At 36.4% G+C, this 18,782-nt stretch overlaps 1 protein-coding gene across 1 annotated transcript; it reads right to left on the bottom strand.

The window, feature by feature from the left end:
• Positions 1-1,555: 1,555 nt before the first annotated feature.
• Positions 1,556-4,123, bottom strand: LOC120288878 (monoterpene synthase-like). The gene is made up of 6 exons (XM_039303090.1): positions 3,847-4,123; positions 3,390-3,765; positions 3,104-3,319; positions 2,685-2,823; positions 2,255-2,503; positions 1,556-2,107 (listed from the first exon to the last, which is right to left on the bottom strand). Exons 1-6 carry the CDS (start codon positions 4,040-4,042, stop codon positions 1,805-1,807), a joined length of 1,479 nt encoding a protein of 492 aa, XP_039159024.1. The 5' UTR covers positions 4,043-4,123; the 3' UTR covers positions 1,556-1,804.
• Between the last annotated feature and the right edge of the window lie 14,659 nt (positions 4,124-18,782).

Raw genomic sequence — 18,782 nt, 5'->3', positions numbered from 1 at the left:
TTCCAAAAAATGGCTTGAAATTCTCTCAATTTCTCAAATAATGGCATAAAGTAAATCATATCTCAAAAAAGAACTTGAAATACTCTAATTTTCTCAAATAAGAGCTTGAAGTTGCCATATTAATCTAAAAGAATGACCTAACCTCATTAGCTGATCAAGGGCATTCCCATCCTTTTGCTTTCTTTATTTTCTTTCTTTTTTCCTTGTTTTTTCTCTTTTTTGGCATAAAAAAGACAAACTAAGAAAATAAAAAATAAAGACTAACACTAATAAAAAAAAAACTTAGGAGGAGGTCCAGTCGCCTGTGGCTACCACCTCGTCGTTGGTGGGGCGTTGGCCATGGCTAGCGGGATCGCTTGTGACTAGGCAAGGTGGACAACTCTTGCCCAAACTTGGGGAAGGGTGGCAACTTTCTTTTGAATCTAGCGAGGACCAAGCTCTCACCTTTGGTCAGCGACCCCGTTAGCCATGTTTGATGCCCCACTAGCGATAGGGCAGTAGCCACAAGTGAGGGAGGGCTAGTTGCCAACCTTGCGCCTAAGTTTTTTTTTTTTTTTTTTTTTTAAGTTTTAGCCTCTTTTTTTTGTTAGTTTTTCTTTTTATGAACATAAAGAGAAAAGGAAAAAAAAGCAAAAGGACGAAAATGCCCTTGATCAGCCGAAAAGTTCAAGTCATTCTTTGATATTGACATGGCCACTTCAAGTCATTATTTGAAACAATGTCCATTTTAGGCCCTTATTTAATAAAATGAGGGCACTTTATGTCTTTATTTAATGTAAGGTTCACTTCAAACCTTTATTTGAAAAATCAATGATATTTAAGGCCTTTATTTGGAATTTTTTTAAACCTTTTGACAATATTTAAACTAAGCTGTAGAGATTAGATATATAACATTCACATCATAATATCCATGTCCTATTCACATCATAATATCCATGTCCTAAACCTTTTGACAGTTTCAAAATGTAGACATTTTGATTAAATATCCAAATAATAGTTTTAGAATTAAATTGACAAATCTTCAAAATGTTTGACTAAACTGACACAATTAAAAGATTTATAACTGAATTGGTACAATTGAAAATTTTATGATTGCATTGACCACCGTACAATAAATTTATGATTTTTGGACAATTAAACGAAAAACAAAATTAAAGACAAAAGATGTAATGAGTCAAGACACTTTTCAGGAAACTTTCTACAAGATATGATGTCTTCCATAAGAATGCAATAACGTACTTCTTTCTTTATCTGTACAATGATGCACTCCAAAGTGTTCATTTTTCTGAATTCAAACGCAAAGAACGATATGGAAAGATAGTATAATCGTTACAGAAGAAGAAAATACTCGGTCCAATCTAATTCATCGACATTTCAACCTTCCTAAATAGCCTTGCACTGTTCTGGACGTTGGAGAATCTTTGGGACACTGTTTCAATGAAACTCGATGGTAGAAATAAAAACTTTCGGCGCAGCCACCGTTTCAAATTCCATTGAACCAGCGTTGGTCGAAGTCAAACGATTTTTTATTTTCTTCTATATAGTCCTTTTCTTTTCAATTTTTCTCCAATGCAAAAAGCTAAATATACAACATAAAATAAAATTCGATCATCACGACTATTGTTTGTCGTTTGTGATTACATAATCAGCCACCACACAAAGCACGGAATGGCATGTGCTTCTCTGCCGAAGCCCAACAATAGACTTTATGTAAAACAGTTTCGACAACTTAGAGCTCACAGAGCCACCCAAAAAAACTAAGAAAGACACATAAGATCAAAGGGTCTCTCCACAAGCAACGTGCCTAATCGAGGGGCACGGGTTCGTATATAGCCGACGCAAGAGAGTCCTTGGTATCATTACTGGGTTGGCCGAATCCGTCTCCACATCCGTAAAAAGTATGACAAATTCGTGCCATGTTTAAACAGGCACCAAGAAAAGGCCTTAATCCGGGAATTTGGTAGTCTTCAAACACGGCTCTATTCATCCACTTCCAGGCCTCACGCACCATATGCATGATGTGTTCACGTGCCGCCTCTTCCGACACACCGGTTTCATTCATGTAGCATTCCAACGCCTTCAAGTTGTCTCCTCGTGCCAATTCATGCTAAGCATGGACAATTATTGTTGGGTTATAACCATAAGTCCAAATACTCTTCTCACTTTCATATCGAAGAATAAAACAGAAGATGTACTCTTTTTTTTCTGATGAGCCACTATTTGCAAGGAGAAGAACAATATAAAAGTAAGTTACCGATGATGTACTGAAATCATTGATGAGTCGAGTCATCTTGCATGAACAACGCATGATGCTCGGGATTTTTGACACGTAATCAAGTCCCTCTTCTGTCAATTTATCTGTGGTTAGGAAGTAACTAGGCAACAACAAAACCAGCCCTCCGGATGAATTCGTCGCAACATCAATGTATTCCTTCAGGGTTGGTTTAATGCCCTTGCTGCGCCAATGGACCTCCTTCAGGTACGCCTTGCATTGATCGGCCCACTATAGGATTGAAATTCGGAAAAGTGTGTCAATGACCAAGTCAAGGGACGTTCTTTTCTTAAATTTTTTCGGACTCTCAAACATTCAAAGAGAAGTCATAACGAAAGTTAGAAGTAGAAAAATGAATCAACTGACATGGACTAGAAATTATCAGGTGAAAGATTTAGCAAGTCAAAATTACCACTTTCCGCAGGTAAGGGATGGGGTTGATTCCTCGCTCTCTCATCGTCCAATACCCAATTTCGTTGGTCATGTTGTACATGGCCATGAAACTATCCCTTATTATTGGAGGAAGCCTATCGATGTCTGTAATGTCCCACCTTGATAAGTTATCACAATTTCAGCAATTTTATGAAATTTACCGCCATTCAATACACTTCTTAGTAACAATAACGAAGATTAATGCCAACCATTACTTTATTAGGCCAAACCACCAACATAAACCATGATATGTCCAAAACGCATTGAAGAATTTATTTCATAATATAAAAAATTTTAGTATTTTTTTTCCATCTCATTCATAGGCTAATTGATTATGTCTTTTTTCTTGGTAGTCATAGTTACAAGGGAAAATGATGACGGTGGTGATACTAGGCAAACCTGACAATGAAATCTGTTAAGAGCTCAAGTTCTTCTAGAGTCCCATATATATCATAAACATCATCAATAAGTACCACCATACTAGCAATCTTCCCATTCATTTCTCTGAAAGCTGTATGTTGAGGTTCGAAAACCATACTATTGCTCCAAAAATAGCTTTCCACCATCCTGTCCCTACAAAAGGTCATCTTGTTCGCCCCAAGTTCAACCCACCACCTGAAAAAATTGTCATATAATGATTAAGTCGATCAAAATGCGCTCCCACACTGCCAAATTGATTTTATACCTTGCCAAATTGCTGACTTCCTTCCTGTAGACTGACTGCACTAAATTGAAGTCTAATTTAGCCAATCGTAGCAAAGAGGGGATCATGTCTTGCTGTTTCTTGTACATGTCAATGAACCACCGAGCCTCCAACCTGTTTAGCCTCCAGTGGATTGGCATATCTAATGCATGACTCACATGGCTCGCTAAATTAGTGGGAATTTCATTGAGATTTAGATCCTTTAGATGCTTAGAAGCAAAGGTCCAAGCTTCATCGATTATGGTTTCACCTTTCAATCCATGAAAAGAAGCTTCATAAAGACCAAGAAGCCCCTTCACATCTTCATTGAGCGATTCATTGAATGTGCCCGTCTTGCTCATAAATCTTTGAAACACATCTATATGTCCAACAAAAGGAATGGAAGGGTAAATTTTGATGCATCGACATGATTTACAAAAGTTTTATAGTTGACGAGTACCTTGCGGTATGTTGTATCCATGTTGTCTGAGTAGCCGGAATCGAAGGGAAACGACATCAAGATTTTCTGAAAGTTGAGCATCTTCGGTGTTGTTATAGATGGAACTTAGAGCGTTTCTGATCTCCATCTCGAATTGGTATCCTAGTCCTAGTCTTTGAACCGCGTCAATGAGCTTGAGCTTGGCCACCTGATTCATCTCCCCGTCCAATAGAACCTTGACTTCTTTCTTCAACCTTTGGACTTCCTCCGAACATTTATCCTCCTAGCACATGAAAAACTCTGAAAAATGAGATCTTAATCGAAGTCAATGCACAAGCACTATTGAGATCTTGCCTTTTTGTTGAGAATATGCCGTTTTGACTAGGTTTATCGATATCTCCTATAGAATATTGTTGCGGTTGGCCGTAGATTTGATACTTTGGCAATGGATGAAGGTGCAAATTGATTTTACGTATGTCATAAGTAAATCGTATACAGAGTACACAAGATGTATACATCCATAAACCAGATTCAAAGTACCATTTGTCCTTTGTTTCCATGTCGTTTTGGGATTTATGGACTCATCCCACCAAACTAAATAGAAAATAAGGAAACAGTGCACCTCGGTCACTAAACTTATGTTTTTTCTTCTTCTTTTTCTATCGTTGGTGTGGTAACTTAAATTTGAGCACGCCAAAGTGAAGCCAAGGTATTAATCGATGCCAAACAAAAGTATAATACTCAAATAATCAGTGCCGTCATGGTATAAATTGTTACCGAAATTATCAGAACCATAGACCGGAAAAATTGTTGGGAAATTTTTCCAAGTTTGAGGACGAAATGTGAATATTTCCCATAGTAAATAGGTGCCAAAAAAACAAAAGAAAATTCGTTATAATTAACGCTGAGTGATTGCAAATAGTCATAGTCCCAAACACTAGGTTGCCAATTCGCCGAATTTTCTCTTGAACTTCAATCCTCGAAGCACATGTCAAAAAAAGGCGGTACGGGGGAGGAGGAGCGGAGGTGCCTAAAGAATAAGAAGAGGGCTGGTTATGGTGAGCTTGTTGACAATGCCGGAAGAACCAAATTCTGTTGCGAGTCACTTAGGATGCCAACTTGCCTTTATATAGGGGTTGGTCTGGAGCCCCCCTCACGGAGACAATTTGTAGCTCCTTTTAGAGCAGATTTTTGCCTATTTACTCGGGGCATTCTCTAAGTATTGTAATTTATGCACTTTTTTTTTTTTTTTTTTTCTGAATCGGCTCTCCTCGACCCACCATGATTAATATGGATGAATAAGAGCGAGGTGCTTCGGAATTAGAGGTGTCAAATGAATCATAGACCCATTTTTTGACTCATATTAGTACAATCAGGTTGTACATGGCTGGCCAGAGGAATGAGGGAGAAAGAAGAAGGAGAAAAAGGAAAAAGAAAAGGAAAAAAAACAAAAAAGAATAATAAATTCAAAAAATATATATAATTAAAAAAATTGTTCACGTCAATGTTAACCGGACAGTTGGCATCTGCTAGCCAAAATTGGCCGAATAGACTAAATTAGCACAATTGCAGAAGGCTTATGACTAAATTGGCCAAAAAAAAAAAAATGTTTAGAATTGAATTGGAAAATTTACAATGTTTAGGTCAGTTTTGATAATTTTCCCTTCTCTAGTGCTTTGTCTAGACTTCGGTTTCTTTTTAAAATGCCATGCCAGACTGAAAAATTAATTTAAACAACAACATAAGACAAATAGCCGGAATATCTCACGAGAAGCATTGTAATAATCAATATTCGACCAACATGGCGATATAGCACCAAACTGATCAAAAAGTTAGATGGCACTTATGTATATGTTTCCCCCACAAAAAGCTCTATAGCAAGAGAAGAAATATATGGAAGAGATAATTATTGTTTATCTTGTAATGAAAAATACATAAGTCTAATAACATCATTCAATCGAGGATATGTACAGTTAAAGAAGAGATATATATATATATATATATATATATATATATATATTGTCCTAGAAATATGGACATTTAAGGAAATATACTGATAATCCCCAACGATGCATCTCCCAACTTTTATTTTTTTTCTAAAAAAAAGTCAATAAAAATGTTGTTTTCTTGAAGATAAACTAATAAAAGTATTAGCAACAGTAGACACAATAGAAATAATTTGAAGGCCGAATATCATGAAAGGGCTCTAACTTTTTATTTTCCTTTTAATAAAAATCAGTATCTCAAATTATAAAACGTTCTCTTGGAGACCGTTGAATATAAACAAAAAAATAAAGCAAAAATATGAAAGGAAATGAGTGAGAACTCGCCAAATTTTAAGAAGAAACAATAAGAAAAATTTCATAAAACGTCTTTGCAATGTGTGGTTAGGATCTTGACTACAACATAGTCTAATTTCATAAATTTTTAAGGTCATTTGGGTATTTAATCGGAAATATTTCTAAAACCGTGTAATCTGATATGTTCGGACTTGGTCAGTTGCAATGCATGGACTATATCGTTTTGCATGAGGTTCTTTCGGCAATGTGTTATTCATGAAATATCTCTCTTTATGTCTTCCCTACAATATATTAAAATTTTGTAATTTTTGAAGTTCATTTGCCTATTTAACCAAAAATGTTTCAAAAACTGTACAAGTTGAATTGTTAGAATAGTAGTGCTGTGATGCATGGTCTATACCAAATTGTATGAGGGTCTTTTGGTGTAGTGTTCTTCATGAAATATCTGTCTTTATGTCTTGACTATTACATTTTTGAATTTCATAATTTTTTAAAGTCATTTGGGCATTTAAATAAAATGTTTTCTAAAACTGTGCAAGCTGAATTGTGCAATTTCAAAAGCTGTAATGCATGGACTATTCTGTTTTGTATGAGCCCCATATGTTGTATTGACAATGGGTTTCGTTGTGGCATTTGCTGAACTTAGACACAATATATACTCATCTACTTAAGATATGTTAAATTGAAATTTGGCTAGCACAGTGAAAAAGTTGAGCTATACAAAATATGGAAAAGGGAAGAAAGGCAAAAAATTTAATCAAACAAATTCAATATAGTATAAATATCTAAATAAATTACAATTTTGGTTGGTTACAAAATGATCATGAATTGGTTTTTGAGTTAACTTGGATTGCTTTGGCTCAAGTTGAATTTATCAATACATTAAGTTGTATTAATAAGGATTCAAGCATTAATTTTGGTATTGTTGTTCATTTTGTTAAATGATGAATATATTTTTTTTTCACGATTGCAAGCGTGAAAAATGTTCTACACAGTGGTATTGCCAATAGATATCCAAAATTTGTTTGTCTTATAATAAAGATCTGTAAACTAGTCTTTCTACATGGAATGCCAAATACTTCATGCTGATGATGCTTTCAATTAAGCTTTTTCAATTCCCTAAGAATTTTCTTTTTCATTTAATTTTTTTTTTTAACTGAAGAATCCCACCGGGTGGGATTCTTTTTTTATTTAATTTCTTCAAAAAATCTTGTAGCTGGGGGAGCACACCCCATCATTATTCCACATTTTATGCACTTATTAAATATCATATATATATATATATATATATATATATATATATATATATATATATAAATCTTGTAGCTGGGGAGTCAATCTCCCGATGACAACAATTTTTCATTCAAAAGTGAATGAAATATGCTCAATCAACAGCAACCATCGACACGTGGACCTATGCCTATAAGTTTCTAAAACAATTACACTAAAAATCCTCGTACTCTTAGGAATTTTCGAGTTTGATTCCTATATTTTGTTTCTACAATAATTTTAGGCCTCATATCGATTTTTTTAAATGTCCTTCCGCAAAATTGATTATTACAATTTTAAGTATAATTTTTCATATTTTTATTTCACGTGAAATTTTAGTGACGCTGGCCATAGTTTAAATATATTGTATGTGAGTGTATAAGGGTTTCAGAGTTATTATTGATGGTTTTGTTAACAATATTAAATGAATTTTAAAAAAAAAAACGTAATAAAGAGATTTGAGATTAGCATTCGATACTAACAGCCTCCCAATAACTTTAATGGGTAATACAATCAATTATATGTGGACTTGTAAATAATGCTGTAATTCAAAGAATCTTCATAGTTTGTCTTTAATATCTAGAGTATAAAGTAGTGAGTTAAAACTATAGTCAAAACAGGTAAAAATCATCTACTTTTAATCTAATAGCTGTCCTAGTTATATAGATCTATGCTCAAAGTGAGATGTAAGGTTATTGCACACAATGAGACTAATCTTAATAGGACTTTCAATCAAATTGAGCACACTTGTAAAAGGTAGGAATCACGAATTAATACTTAATTTAATTATACATTTCATAATGTTTCAGATAAAAATGTGATAGAAGAAATTTGGTTTCCGTTGAAAAATAGTAAAATGACTAGTTTTTTAAAATAAAACAAAGTACAAGACCAAAATGGTAATTTTATTTTAGAGTAACTTCTACATAGGTGTTTCGCGTCTATTTGCTGGAGTTTTGTTTTCCTTTTTGGTCGGATTTTTGCTGGAGTTGACTCGGCATATTCCGTTTGGGTGGAAATTGAATTTTGTTCTTAATTGTGCATGTAGGAGCTTGAATATTTTTTCCTTTCTGTTTCAAATTCTCTTGGGTTTGTGATTCGATACTGTTGAATGTGGGGTGTAGCTGGTGTGCGCATATATTCTCATCTCGAATAGGGAAGGATTACCAAAAAAATCATAAATTTATTATAATTATATCAATTTAGCCCTAATTTTTTTTTTGTCATTAGTTCTAAACATCATTTGTGCCAATTCAGTATATCCAATCATTTTTTATTTGGAATCGTTAATGTAGACACCGATCATCCTTTTTTAGTATTTTTTCTAACTACGGATGACCTATTAAGTTTCAACAGCTTTTGCTATAACTAGGCTTTTTATTCTCATTGCTAGTTCTGTGCAATTCCCAAAATTAAATGAGCTGTACAAGTGCAGTGAAAAAGATCAAAGCAAATATCCCTAATTGAATGCTGACTTTTCGAAATGTCCGTAATCGAAAACAAAATGCAATTGAACAGTATACATGTCTATTTTCATTAATGATAAAATGTTTTTTGTGAATTTATTTCCACGGACGATATAAATCATCATTATTAGAGAATGCATTTTTTGCGAAAATAACCTCAGCGAGACTGATTTTTTAACTTCAACTAATCGAGATCAATAAAATCCCGAGGATTCTCCTACAACTGAAACGAAACTGAAGGATATGCTTCGGACAGCTTCACTCTCCTGTATCTCGGTTCGAAGATGGATAAACACAAATCCTGAACAATGGAGCAGAGTGATGAAGAGATTCTGAACACTTCATGGGAGGTGACCAATTTAAAAAAGAAGATGGGTTAGGCTCATTGAACTTTGAACCAGGCTGACATGACTTTCGAAATGTTTTGGGCTTGCACATTTTTCAATGGGCTGAAGGGCTGGAATCTTCGGCCCAATAGGCTAGACCTAATCGGGTCGACCTGGGTTGATCCCGATTCATCATTTTTTTACTACATTTCACCAAATCGACTTGATTAAGCCAAACTAGATGTTGAAATTGAATTAATTTTCGTTTAATCGGATTTTAGTTGTCCAGATTGATTTTATTGTGAAAGACCAATCGTACCCCTGAATTGCCACTTGAACATTAGCAGATCCCATTTGGGCTCAAAATCTTGGAAATTGCAAATGGTCATCGAGATCAAATGTCTAAAAGGACTCTGCTTTTGGCCGAGGAAAGGGTCCTGACATCCTGTCGCGATCAAGATCCCATAATCTGAGATTTTTAATCAAGTGTCAACACTATTGATATCCTATGCATTTATATGGTCCAACAGTGGCATATCTTGTAATTCTCTATGAATCTTGCAATCCTTCCAACTAAAGGTGGATTGACATCATTAGAGAGAGAGAGAGAAGGGAGGAATAAATTTTTATTCTCACAAAAAATCTCTAATCAGTTATTACTTAACGTGTCATAACATCCGAATTGTCTATATCGTATCCGTCATTCTCTATATTACATTCATCTTACAGTTGTCTATCACGTGTATTGATATGTATACACATTGTAATGAGATATTGAATAGAATACTAACATAGAGTATAATTGTACGGGGGAACCGACTTGTGTTCCTCTCTTCTTCCTTTTTATTTCGAATTATGTTGCCCTATGTAAACGCTTATCGGTTGATATGCCGATGGGTTCAAAACGACAATGAGAAGGCTTGTGTATTTTCGAAAAGCTCTAAGTTGTCGTGTCTCAAAGCAGAATGGCAAAAAATTAGAGAAAGGACAAGACGAGGATTAGATATGAGACAATAGTTTGATATTATGTGGTCACTGCATTCCGGATGGATTGATGTTGAAGGGTCAGCGAATATAAACGTAGATCTAATCGATTTCAAGCTTCAGCATGCAAAACGAATTTCGGTCTTCTTTTGGGCATTTTAGCAAGCACATGATGCACAGATGCGAGATATAATCTTGCGACTCCGGACCAACACAAATTCCAGCCAAAACGTGACATGTCATGCTCCAAACCTCATCGCCCATCACTGACCAATTTCGGTTTCACGTGCTCAAACAATGAGTTCATCAGTTGCATTCCATGTTCTTGACTCCCGAATAGCAAGAGGAAAACACAGAACTCTTGAAGGAAGTGCGAGGTCTGCCTAGCCAAAAACGGTATCACCGCTGGTACTCGTACATCGGCAACGCTCAAGAAAACGGCCGGCACTCGAAGGGGCCAAAAATTACAAAGTGGGTCTAGCATTCGAAAGGGCCAAAAATTACAAAGTGGGTCGGCTTACCTGGCCCACGCGACTTCACGTTATTTTTATACCATTTTGTTCATTCTCAATTTTTTTTTTATTATTTTTTTTTTGCTTTTTACATTTTTTAATAAGTTTTTATAATTTCGCAATATAAATGGATATTTAAAAAATTGATAAAAATTCAGATATCAACAAACGTTGACGTTTTGGAAAATTATTAATCGAAAACAAAAGACAATTGAACAATATACATGTCAATTTTCATTAATAATAAAATACTTTTCATAATACAAGTCATTATAATTAGAGAATTGATTTTTCACGAAACTAACAACACGTCATATGAGTTGTAGAGATTTGCGATTTGGTGAAAAAAGGTGGAGCGGTGAAAAAAGGTGGAGGGAGAGGAGATGATGAAGACAAATCCGAGTCGAAAAGCCTTCTTAATAAACATATATTTCTTCTTCTTCTGGTTTCCTAGAAATATTCAATTTTGGTGTTCTTTTCAGATCATTTAAAGATCGAATTGGAAACGATCATGTTTTGTGCTCAAATTGTTAGATGCAAATTGCGTAACCCCAAGATCTCCATAACTAGAACAAGAACATGCATAATTGAATAGAAAGATTAACGCACCTGTTTTGGGATCCATTATTCTTAAAGCGGAAGCGGAAACACAATGTTCCACGCGCAAGTCCTCCTCTATTGCCCTCCGTATCACTGGCTCAATGAGGCGGCCCCTCACGTGTAGCGTTAGGTAAACGCCCCTTAGGTGAGGATACAGGTGAGAAATTAGGGTTAGAGGAGAGACTTGAGCACTATTTATAGAGTTTCCAGCCAGTCCCCCTCATTACGGGCCAGGCTCAACTCGGCCCACACTAGCCAGCCTATATTAGACTAATTAAAAAACATTCTATCTCATTTTAGATCAAACCCTGTAAAACGGTAAACGTTAAACGGTAAATTATAATATCAATTAATGTAGTCCACAATTAGAAAAACTCTTACATTCTCCCACTTGGACCATATTAATTGAAATCGTACTGTATATGCGCATATTGGTCCAGAGATAATTCTTAATAGTCAATCTTATCCCATAAAGTCTTAAACACCGAATCATGGCGGTAACTGCATGTATACACACAGAGCCTTCCATGGTCACAAATGTTCTCAACTTTATTGATATGGATTCAATATGGTAGTGTGGCAAATGGATAACATCTCTCATAGAGAGATCTCATTTGTCAGTCACCATTCTCTTAACTTTAGACGTCACAAAAACTTGTGTCACTAGAGAATGCTTTATGGTTCCAATGAACCGACATATGTCTTGTCCTTATGGTTAACCTTTCTTTATGTATCACAAGACATATACACAAGGCTAATAACCGGATGCCCGGATGCCCCTAGCCTTCACTCAAGGTTTAAGCAATACCTTTGAGACTTTCAACAATATATATATATATTCAACATAATAACAATCCATTCAAAAATATTTTATTGAATGCAAAAGTTGACATATATATTAAAGTGTTACTAAATTGTAACAAAACAGATGTAAACTTTATTCAAGGAAAAATAAAAGACAGCTCCCACTAAATAACAGTATCCCAAGATGCTCCTAGGCCCATACTAATGACATGTCGATCAAAAACACACGGGCGTAGGCCTTTAGTTAGTGGATCTGCAATCATATCATCTGTAGGAATATAATCTACTGCAACGTCACCATTCTGCACTAATTCCTTTATAGTCAAAAACTTGACCTCCATGTGTTTAGACCCCTTGAGACTTCTATTGTTATTAATAAACAACACTGCATAGTTATTGTCACAATATAGCTATATAGGTCTATCCACAAAATCAAAAACTGATAACTCCCTAATGAGGTTTCAGAGCCAAATAGCTTGAGTGGCAGTTGAAAAATATGCTACAAACTCCGCTTGCATGGTAGAAGAAGATATGGATTTCTATTTTTTCACTCTCCATGATACTGCACCTCCTGCCAACATAAATATGTATCCTGTCATTGACTTCTTATCATCTTGACAACCAGCAAAATCTGCATCTGAATAACCTGCTAGTTGCAAGTCTGGAACATGTCTATACATCAGCATATAATATATTTGTTCTCTTTAAGTACCTTAAAACCTTCTTGGCAGCAACCCAGTGATCGTGTCCTAGATTTGACTGATATTTGCCTAGAAGCCCTGTTGCAAAAGCAATATCTGGCCTAGTGCAAACTTGAGCATACATGATGCTTCCAAGCACACTAGCATAAGGTACATCCTTCATTTGAGCTTTCTCAAAATCTGAATTAGGGTATTGTGAAAGACTCAATTTATCACCCTTAACAACAGGAGCAATTCCTGGTTTGCAATCCTGCATATTGAATCTTTCTAAAACGCGATCAATATACGCCCTTTGAGATAAACCCGATGAACGGCGTGAGTGATCCCTATGGATCTCAATGCCAAGAACAAAAGATGCCTCACCAAGGTCTTTCATATCAAAAATTTTCGATAACATCCGCTTTGTCTCATGTAGTAAACCAATGTCACTACTAGCAAGCAAGATATCATCTACATAAAGTATGAGAAAATATATTTCCTCCCCTTTGACCTTGGTGTATATACACTAATCTACTTTGTTCTCAATAAATCTGAATGAAGTAACAACACTATGAAACTTGAAATACCATTGTCTAGAAGCTTGCTTAAGGCCATAAATAGACTTTTTCAATCTACAAACAAGCTTACCCGAGTCATCTGCTACAAAACCGTCAGGCTGCACCATATAAACCTCTTCATCAAGGTCTCCATTTAGAAAAAAACAGTCTTAACATCCATCTGGTGTAACTCCATATCGAAATAAGCTACCAATGCCAAGATCACTCTAAAGGAATCTGTAGAAGAAACTGGAGAAAATGTTGCTTCATAATCTATTCATTCTCTTTGAGTGAAACCCTTAGCTACCAGTCTTGCTTTAAACTTTTCAATCTTTCCTTTGGAATCCCTTTTAGTCTTGAATACCCATTTGCAACCAATAGGTTTACAACCTTCGGAGCAATTCAACAAGCTCCCAAACACCATTATGTTTCATAGATTGCATCTCATCTTTCATCGCATCTAACCACAAATCTGATTGAGGACATGAGATGGCATCAATATAAGTCACAGGATCAACAACACAGCCTATATCATAATCATGCTCTCCCAAGTAGACTAGATAGTCTGGTGGTATAGTTGAACATCTTTCTCTAATTGATCTTCTGAGTGGAGCTACTTCAACCTCATTCTGAATTTGAGGGGCTTGAGGAATTTCATCAGGAACTGTCTCAACAATAGGATCATGTGCCACAACAGGCTTAGTTTGTGGCGCAAGAGGCTCCATAATTGTCTGCACAGGATGAGACAATGATCCAGTAATCCCCACCATACTATCATCTTCGATAGCATGTGAGCAGCTACCCTTTTCAGCTACATCAAAGTTATGTCGTCTTCCAGTGGGCCACTCCATGGCCAACCTCGGCACCAACTTTGCCACCGACATCTCCGCGGCCTTCTCCCGTGACATCTTGATCTCTATACCTGAGGTAGTCATTTATTTTCATTTCTTTTTTTCCCCCCAATTTTGTGGCATCTTTTTCATTTTTTGTTTACACGGTTTAGGTGTGTATCAACATTGGCACCTTATTCAGCAATCTATCCAATTATATTCTCTCCTATCTCCACCTCAACCATGCATGGTGTTGGATGCTTATTGCGGAAGCAATCCTCTCGATTGTACTTGTGCCTACTTTCATATTTCTCCCATGCTAGAATTGCCTGAGTGGCTCATCATGCGGGGCCGCCTAGGCCTCGCCTAGCCCATCCTCACCAAGACCTCCAAATTTGAGGAACAAGCTTGCCCAAATCAAGAAGGATGTTGGCATACCCGAGGACTGCGACGATGACATTATGAACACCAACTGGAAAATCGGCACGTGGCGGGACATCTTCCACCCAACTCAATGCGTCCGTCATAGACACCATGATACTCTTTGCCCCTCGCTTTTTTGAGAAGTATAGATACAACGACTTTTCCAACATAGACCTTCGAATTAGATTTTGCATAAGGTGGGTCTATCTATTCAAGCATTCGATTATCACATCTCTTTGCCTTTTTCCAACCCATTTTATTGACTGCTCCAAATACATCTTCCCCATCATTTTCCTTGAGAAAGTATATTGCACGTATATTGCACATGTATCGCACATACATTGCACGTGTAATTCGGTTTGATTTTTAAAAATTTGCTATCCCAACATATTTTTTGAAAATCGAAACCAATAACGTGCAAAAGTGATCATGGCAAGAGAGGGCAAGAGAATGAAGGTTTGCCATTAAACTAAATATAAGGAGCACCTCGGGAGTTCAATCGGCACTCATCTCATTCGTGGTAATAGAAGGCACAACGAGATTTGCCATTAAACTACCAAATCTTGGTTTTAATCGTGGTATGCAAAAAAAATGAAAAAACAAAAATAACACGCCTCATGCTATGATTGTTTTATTAGGCATCTACAATCATTCGATCCTCAGCTCGAGCCTCATATTCACCTACCTTTTAATTTGGAATTTTCAGATTTGACATTTCTAAAATTTTAATGTGTCGGAAGGAAAAAAGAAAAGGCTACGCAAGAAAAGAAAGGGAAAATTTCAAGAGATCAATGCAAGGATAAAAGGGTCATTTTAGTGAGAAGCCACTCTTGAGGCCTCTGCTTTTGCCATTGGTCGTACCAAATGTAGACAACCAGATAAGACAAGTAGGAGCGTGCGTTGACTCCTGACGTTGATTCTACGGGCTAGTTGAGATTTCGCTGCTATTTGTCTTAACACGCAGCCCTTTGTTCATTTCATTCGAAGAAAGGTGAAGTGTGTTCTCCTAGTGCATTGTTTCCGCCCAAAGCGACCTCATTTTCGATAGGAGCACGCCCTCACGTGCCCGAGTTTTGCAGGAACCCAAGGGTGTGGGAAGGAGTAGAGGGGAGCGTCAAGTCCTGTTTAATCCGAACATCGAATGGACAGGTGACCGGTGGGCTCTCGAACAAATTAGTTTGCCTTTTTGTCTGGTGAAATTAAGTCAGCAAAAGTTCGGTTTGGCTCTCTAGCCGAACCGGTTTAAAATCTCTTTTTCAGGAGTGGGAAAAAAAAAATTGGACCTATAAAGATTTGATTCATGGTCTATAACATCAACAAACAACATAACCACCTAATTGGTGGATGTTTTTGTAGTGAAGTGGTGCAGTTTTTTTTTTTTAATGTAAGCATTTTCTTTTTGTCCAAAGACGTAAACGATCAAATCCCACCAATTAGATTGCTAATTATGATCTTCTGGAATCAGGAGTTCCAAGGTAAGTTTCGTAATTTTAGATCCATGATCAATTACTCCTGAAATCGATTGGCTCCATGAAGGGAAAAATAGCGTAATACCTTTCAGTATGATTTATCACTCAGCATCTCTTAGCTGCCATATAAGACAAATATTACGTGAAATAATCTTCTCTCCCCGTTGAGAGTATAAGGAGTTCAATTGGCACTCATCTCATTTGTGGTAATAAAAGGCAGATTTACCATTAAACTACCAAATCTTGGTTTTAATCGTCATATGCAAAAAATAAATAAAAAACAGGCCTCATGCTATGATTGTTTTATTAGGCATCTACAATCATTCGATCCTAAAAATCTTACCACAACGCATGTTTGTGTGATGCTGAATTTTTTATAACCGTAGAGATCTACAAAGCACGATCCTGACTCAATGGTTGTGGTGGCAATTGAATTGATTTACAATCCTGAACTACGCCCACGCCAAAACCGCCCTCATCCTCTTCTGTGGAACGCTCGCCTTACGCTCCTCAGCCTCCCAGCACCGCCTGCGTCCTTCTCGCCGAGCTCGACACCCTCGCTCCCGCGGCTACAACCTCACTGACTCGTCGCCGGAGGCTCCGCCGTACACAACGCCAGAGATTCAACCCTCGTTGGTCCCTTTGCCCGCCCCGGTGGAGATCCGGCGGCGACGGGTACCTCTGGGTTTTGTCAATTTTGGGCCGCAAACCTTACACTTAGATTTGATCTTTTCTGGTCCAAATTTTTTTGGGCCTTCTTTTCACGATTACGTTTTCTAAAATTCCATGTTTGATTTTACATACATAAATCATTCGGGAGAGAGATGAGGGTGTCTATCGGATCTTCTCCCGTGATACTTTTCATAACAATAGCCAGAGGAAGGCTGTTCTTCATGTAAAGCTTCATCGTCGAGAGAGGCTGCTAATAGATTTAACCCCCAATATCAAGAGTATGGTGCCGTTCACATTGAGACACAAAAGACAGCTTTGGAAAATTATCTATGTAGCAATCCGATCTCACACCAATACTTGATCTTAATCTCACATGGGATAGGCAAACATAATTCATATCCATGGGAAACTAAAAAGCAAAAATAGAGCAACTATACAAACACTCCCTACGAAAGAAGTAGCTAAATAACCAGCGACAGCCATGATGAAAGGGAATTACTTGGATGGGAAACAGCACGGGAAGACGCTGGCTTCGTTAGCTAGTGACTAGTATTATCGGGTTGTGGAGTGGTAAGACCTGCTTCAGCCTTGGATATTTCGTCACCTCTGCAGTAGTTCTCGTCGACATCCAGCACATCATCCGTCAGGTCATCCTCTTCAACGTTAATGTCGTCTTCAACGTCCTCTTGGAGAGGGAATTATTAGGATTTTCTCCTGTTCTTGTAAACACCGACAAAATGATGAACCTATTTCCTTTGCGCTATATACGAGTGCATACATTCAGATCAAAATACCTGCACATGTGCCTCCACTTTCCTTGAGAATAACAGCAGAAAGAAACCCTCGTTCCGCTGCTCTCTTCTTTTTCTCTCCTTCGCCGCTCGGCTTAACATTGGATTGGACGACGGGCCTCGAAGAATTGGGCCTCTCCCAATCCGTACCCGAACCGTTTACAATTCCAACAAAATTATTGTCGCCAAGACACTGCAAAAGAGATGGGTGAAAGACGGGCCAAAGGGAAAAAAAGCTGCCCTGCCAAGACACATTTTTTTATATATCAAAGAGATGGGCTATAAAAAAATGGAAATACAGAGATGAACATAAATTTGGCAACCATCCAAAGTAGGAATAAACAAATCTAATGATAAAAAAAGATGGGCCCAAGGTCCAAAATTAAAAATTGACACCAAAAAATGGGCATATTGTAAATAAAAATGACACACCGGCACTATCTGCTCGATTTTTTTCATTTTCATCAGTTTTTTTTATATATCATTCATTTTTTCCTTCATTTTTATTTATTTATTACAAAATATTTGGAAATCTTCAAAATAGTGAATATCAAATACTGAACTGTGCAATTGATATTTTCAAAACTTAGAGAAATTAAGTCTTTACTATATCTAGAAAAATTTATCCCAAACAAGTATATTATTATTATTATTATTATTATTATTATTATTATTATTATTATTATTATTATTACTACTACTACTACTATTATTAGCAGCAGCAGCAGTAACGGTATTATTTCACAATTTCTTAACATTGTTTTTTTAAATTGCATCTAAAATTAAAGGAAAATATTTTAGGAATTAAAGACAAGTGGACCCACCTATACACGCTTGCAATGTCCAAGCCATTCATGCAAAATTGTTGCGACATTTACATTCTTCGGAAAGTTTTTAGAGATCCTACCTGGCACCTATATTAAGGGTATATCAAGTGAGATGTTCATCGATTACGAGGGCCATTAAGGGTAATATTAAGTTTTCTAATTTCAAAAATAAAATGCATTATTTTGTTAGTTAGATTGACTACAATAATTAACTAAAGATAGTTTCTTTTTTCATTTAGCCAATAAGTGATTTATCAAGCACTTTACATCAAAATTCAAGCACATTAGCAGGTAACTTAATTTTTTTAGATGAAATATGTAAATTGATTTACAATTAGAGAATACATATATTTTTGCATTTAGTTAAAATAAATGATCGATTATAACAGGTTACACATATTCATTACTTAAAACTCGAGCATTGAGAATGCCGAATAATAATCATCA

Source organism: Eucalyptus grandis, chromosome 10 (assembly GCF_016545825.1).
Source record: "Eucalyptus grandis isolate ANBG69807.140 chromosome 10, ASM1654582v1, whole genome shotgun sequence".
Lineage (NCBI taxonomy): Eukaryota > Viridiplantae > Streptophyta > Magnoliopsida > Myrtales > Myrtaceae > Eucalyptus > Eucalyptus grandis.
This window is presented reverse-complemented; position numbering and strand designations above follow the sequence as displayed.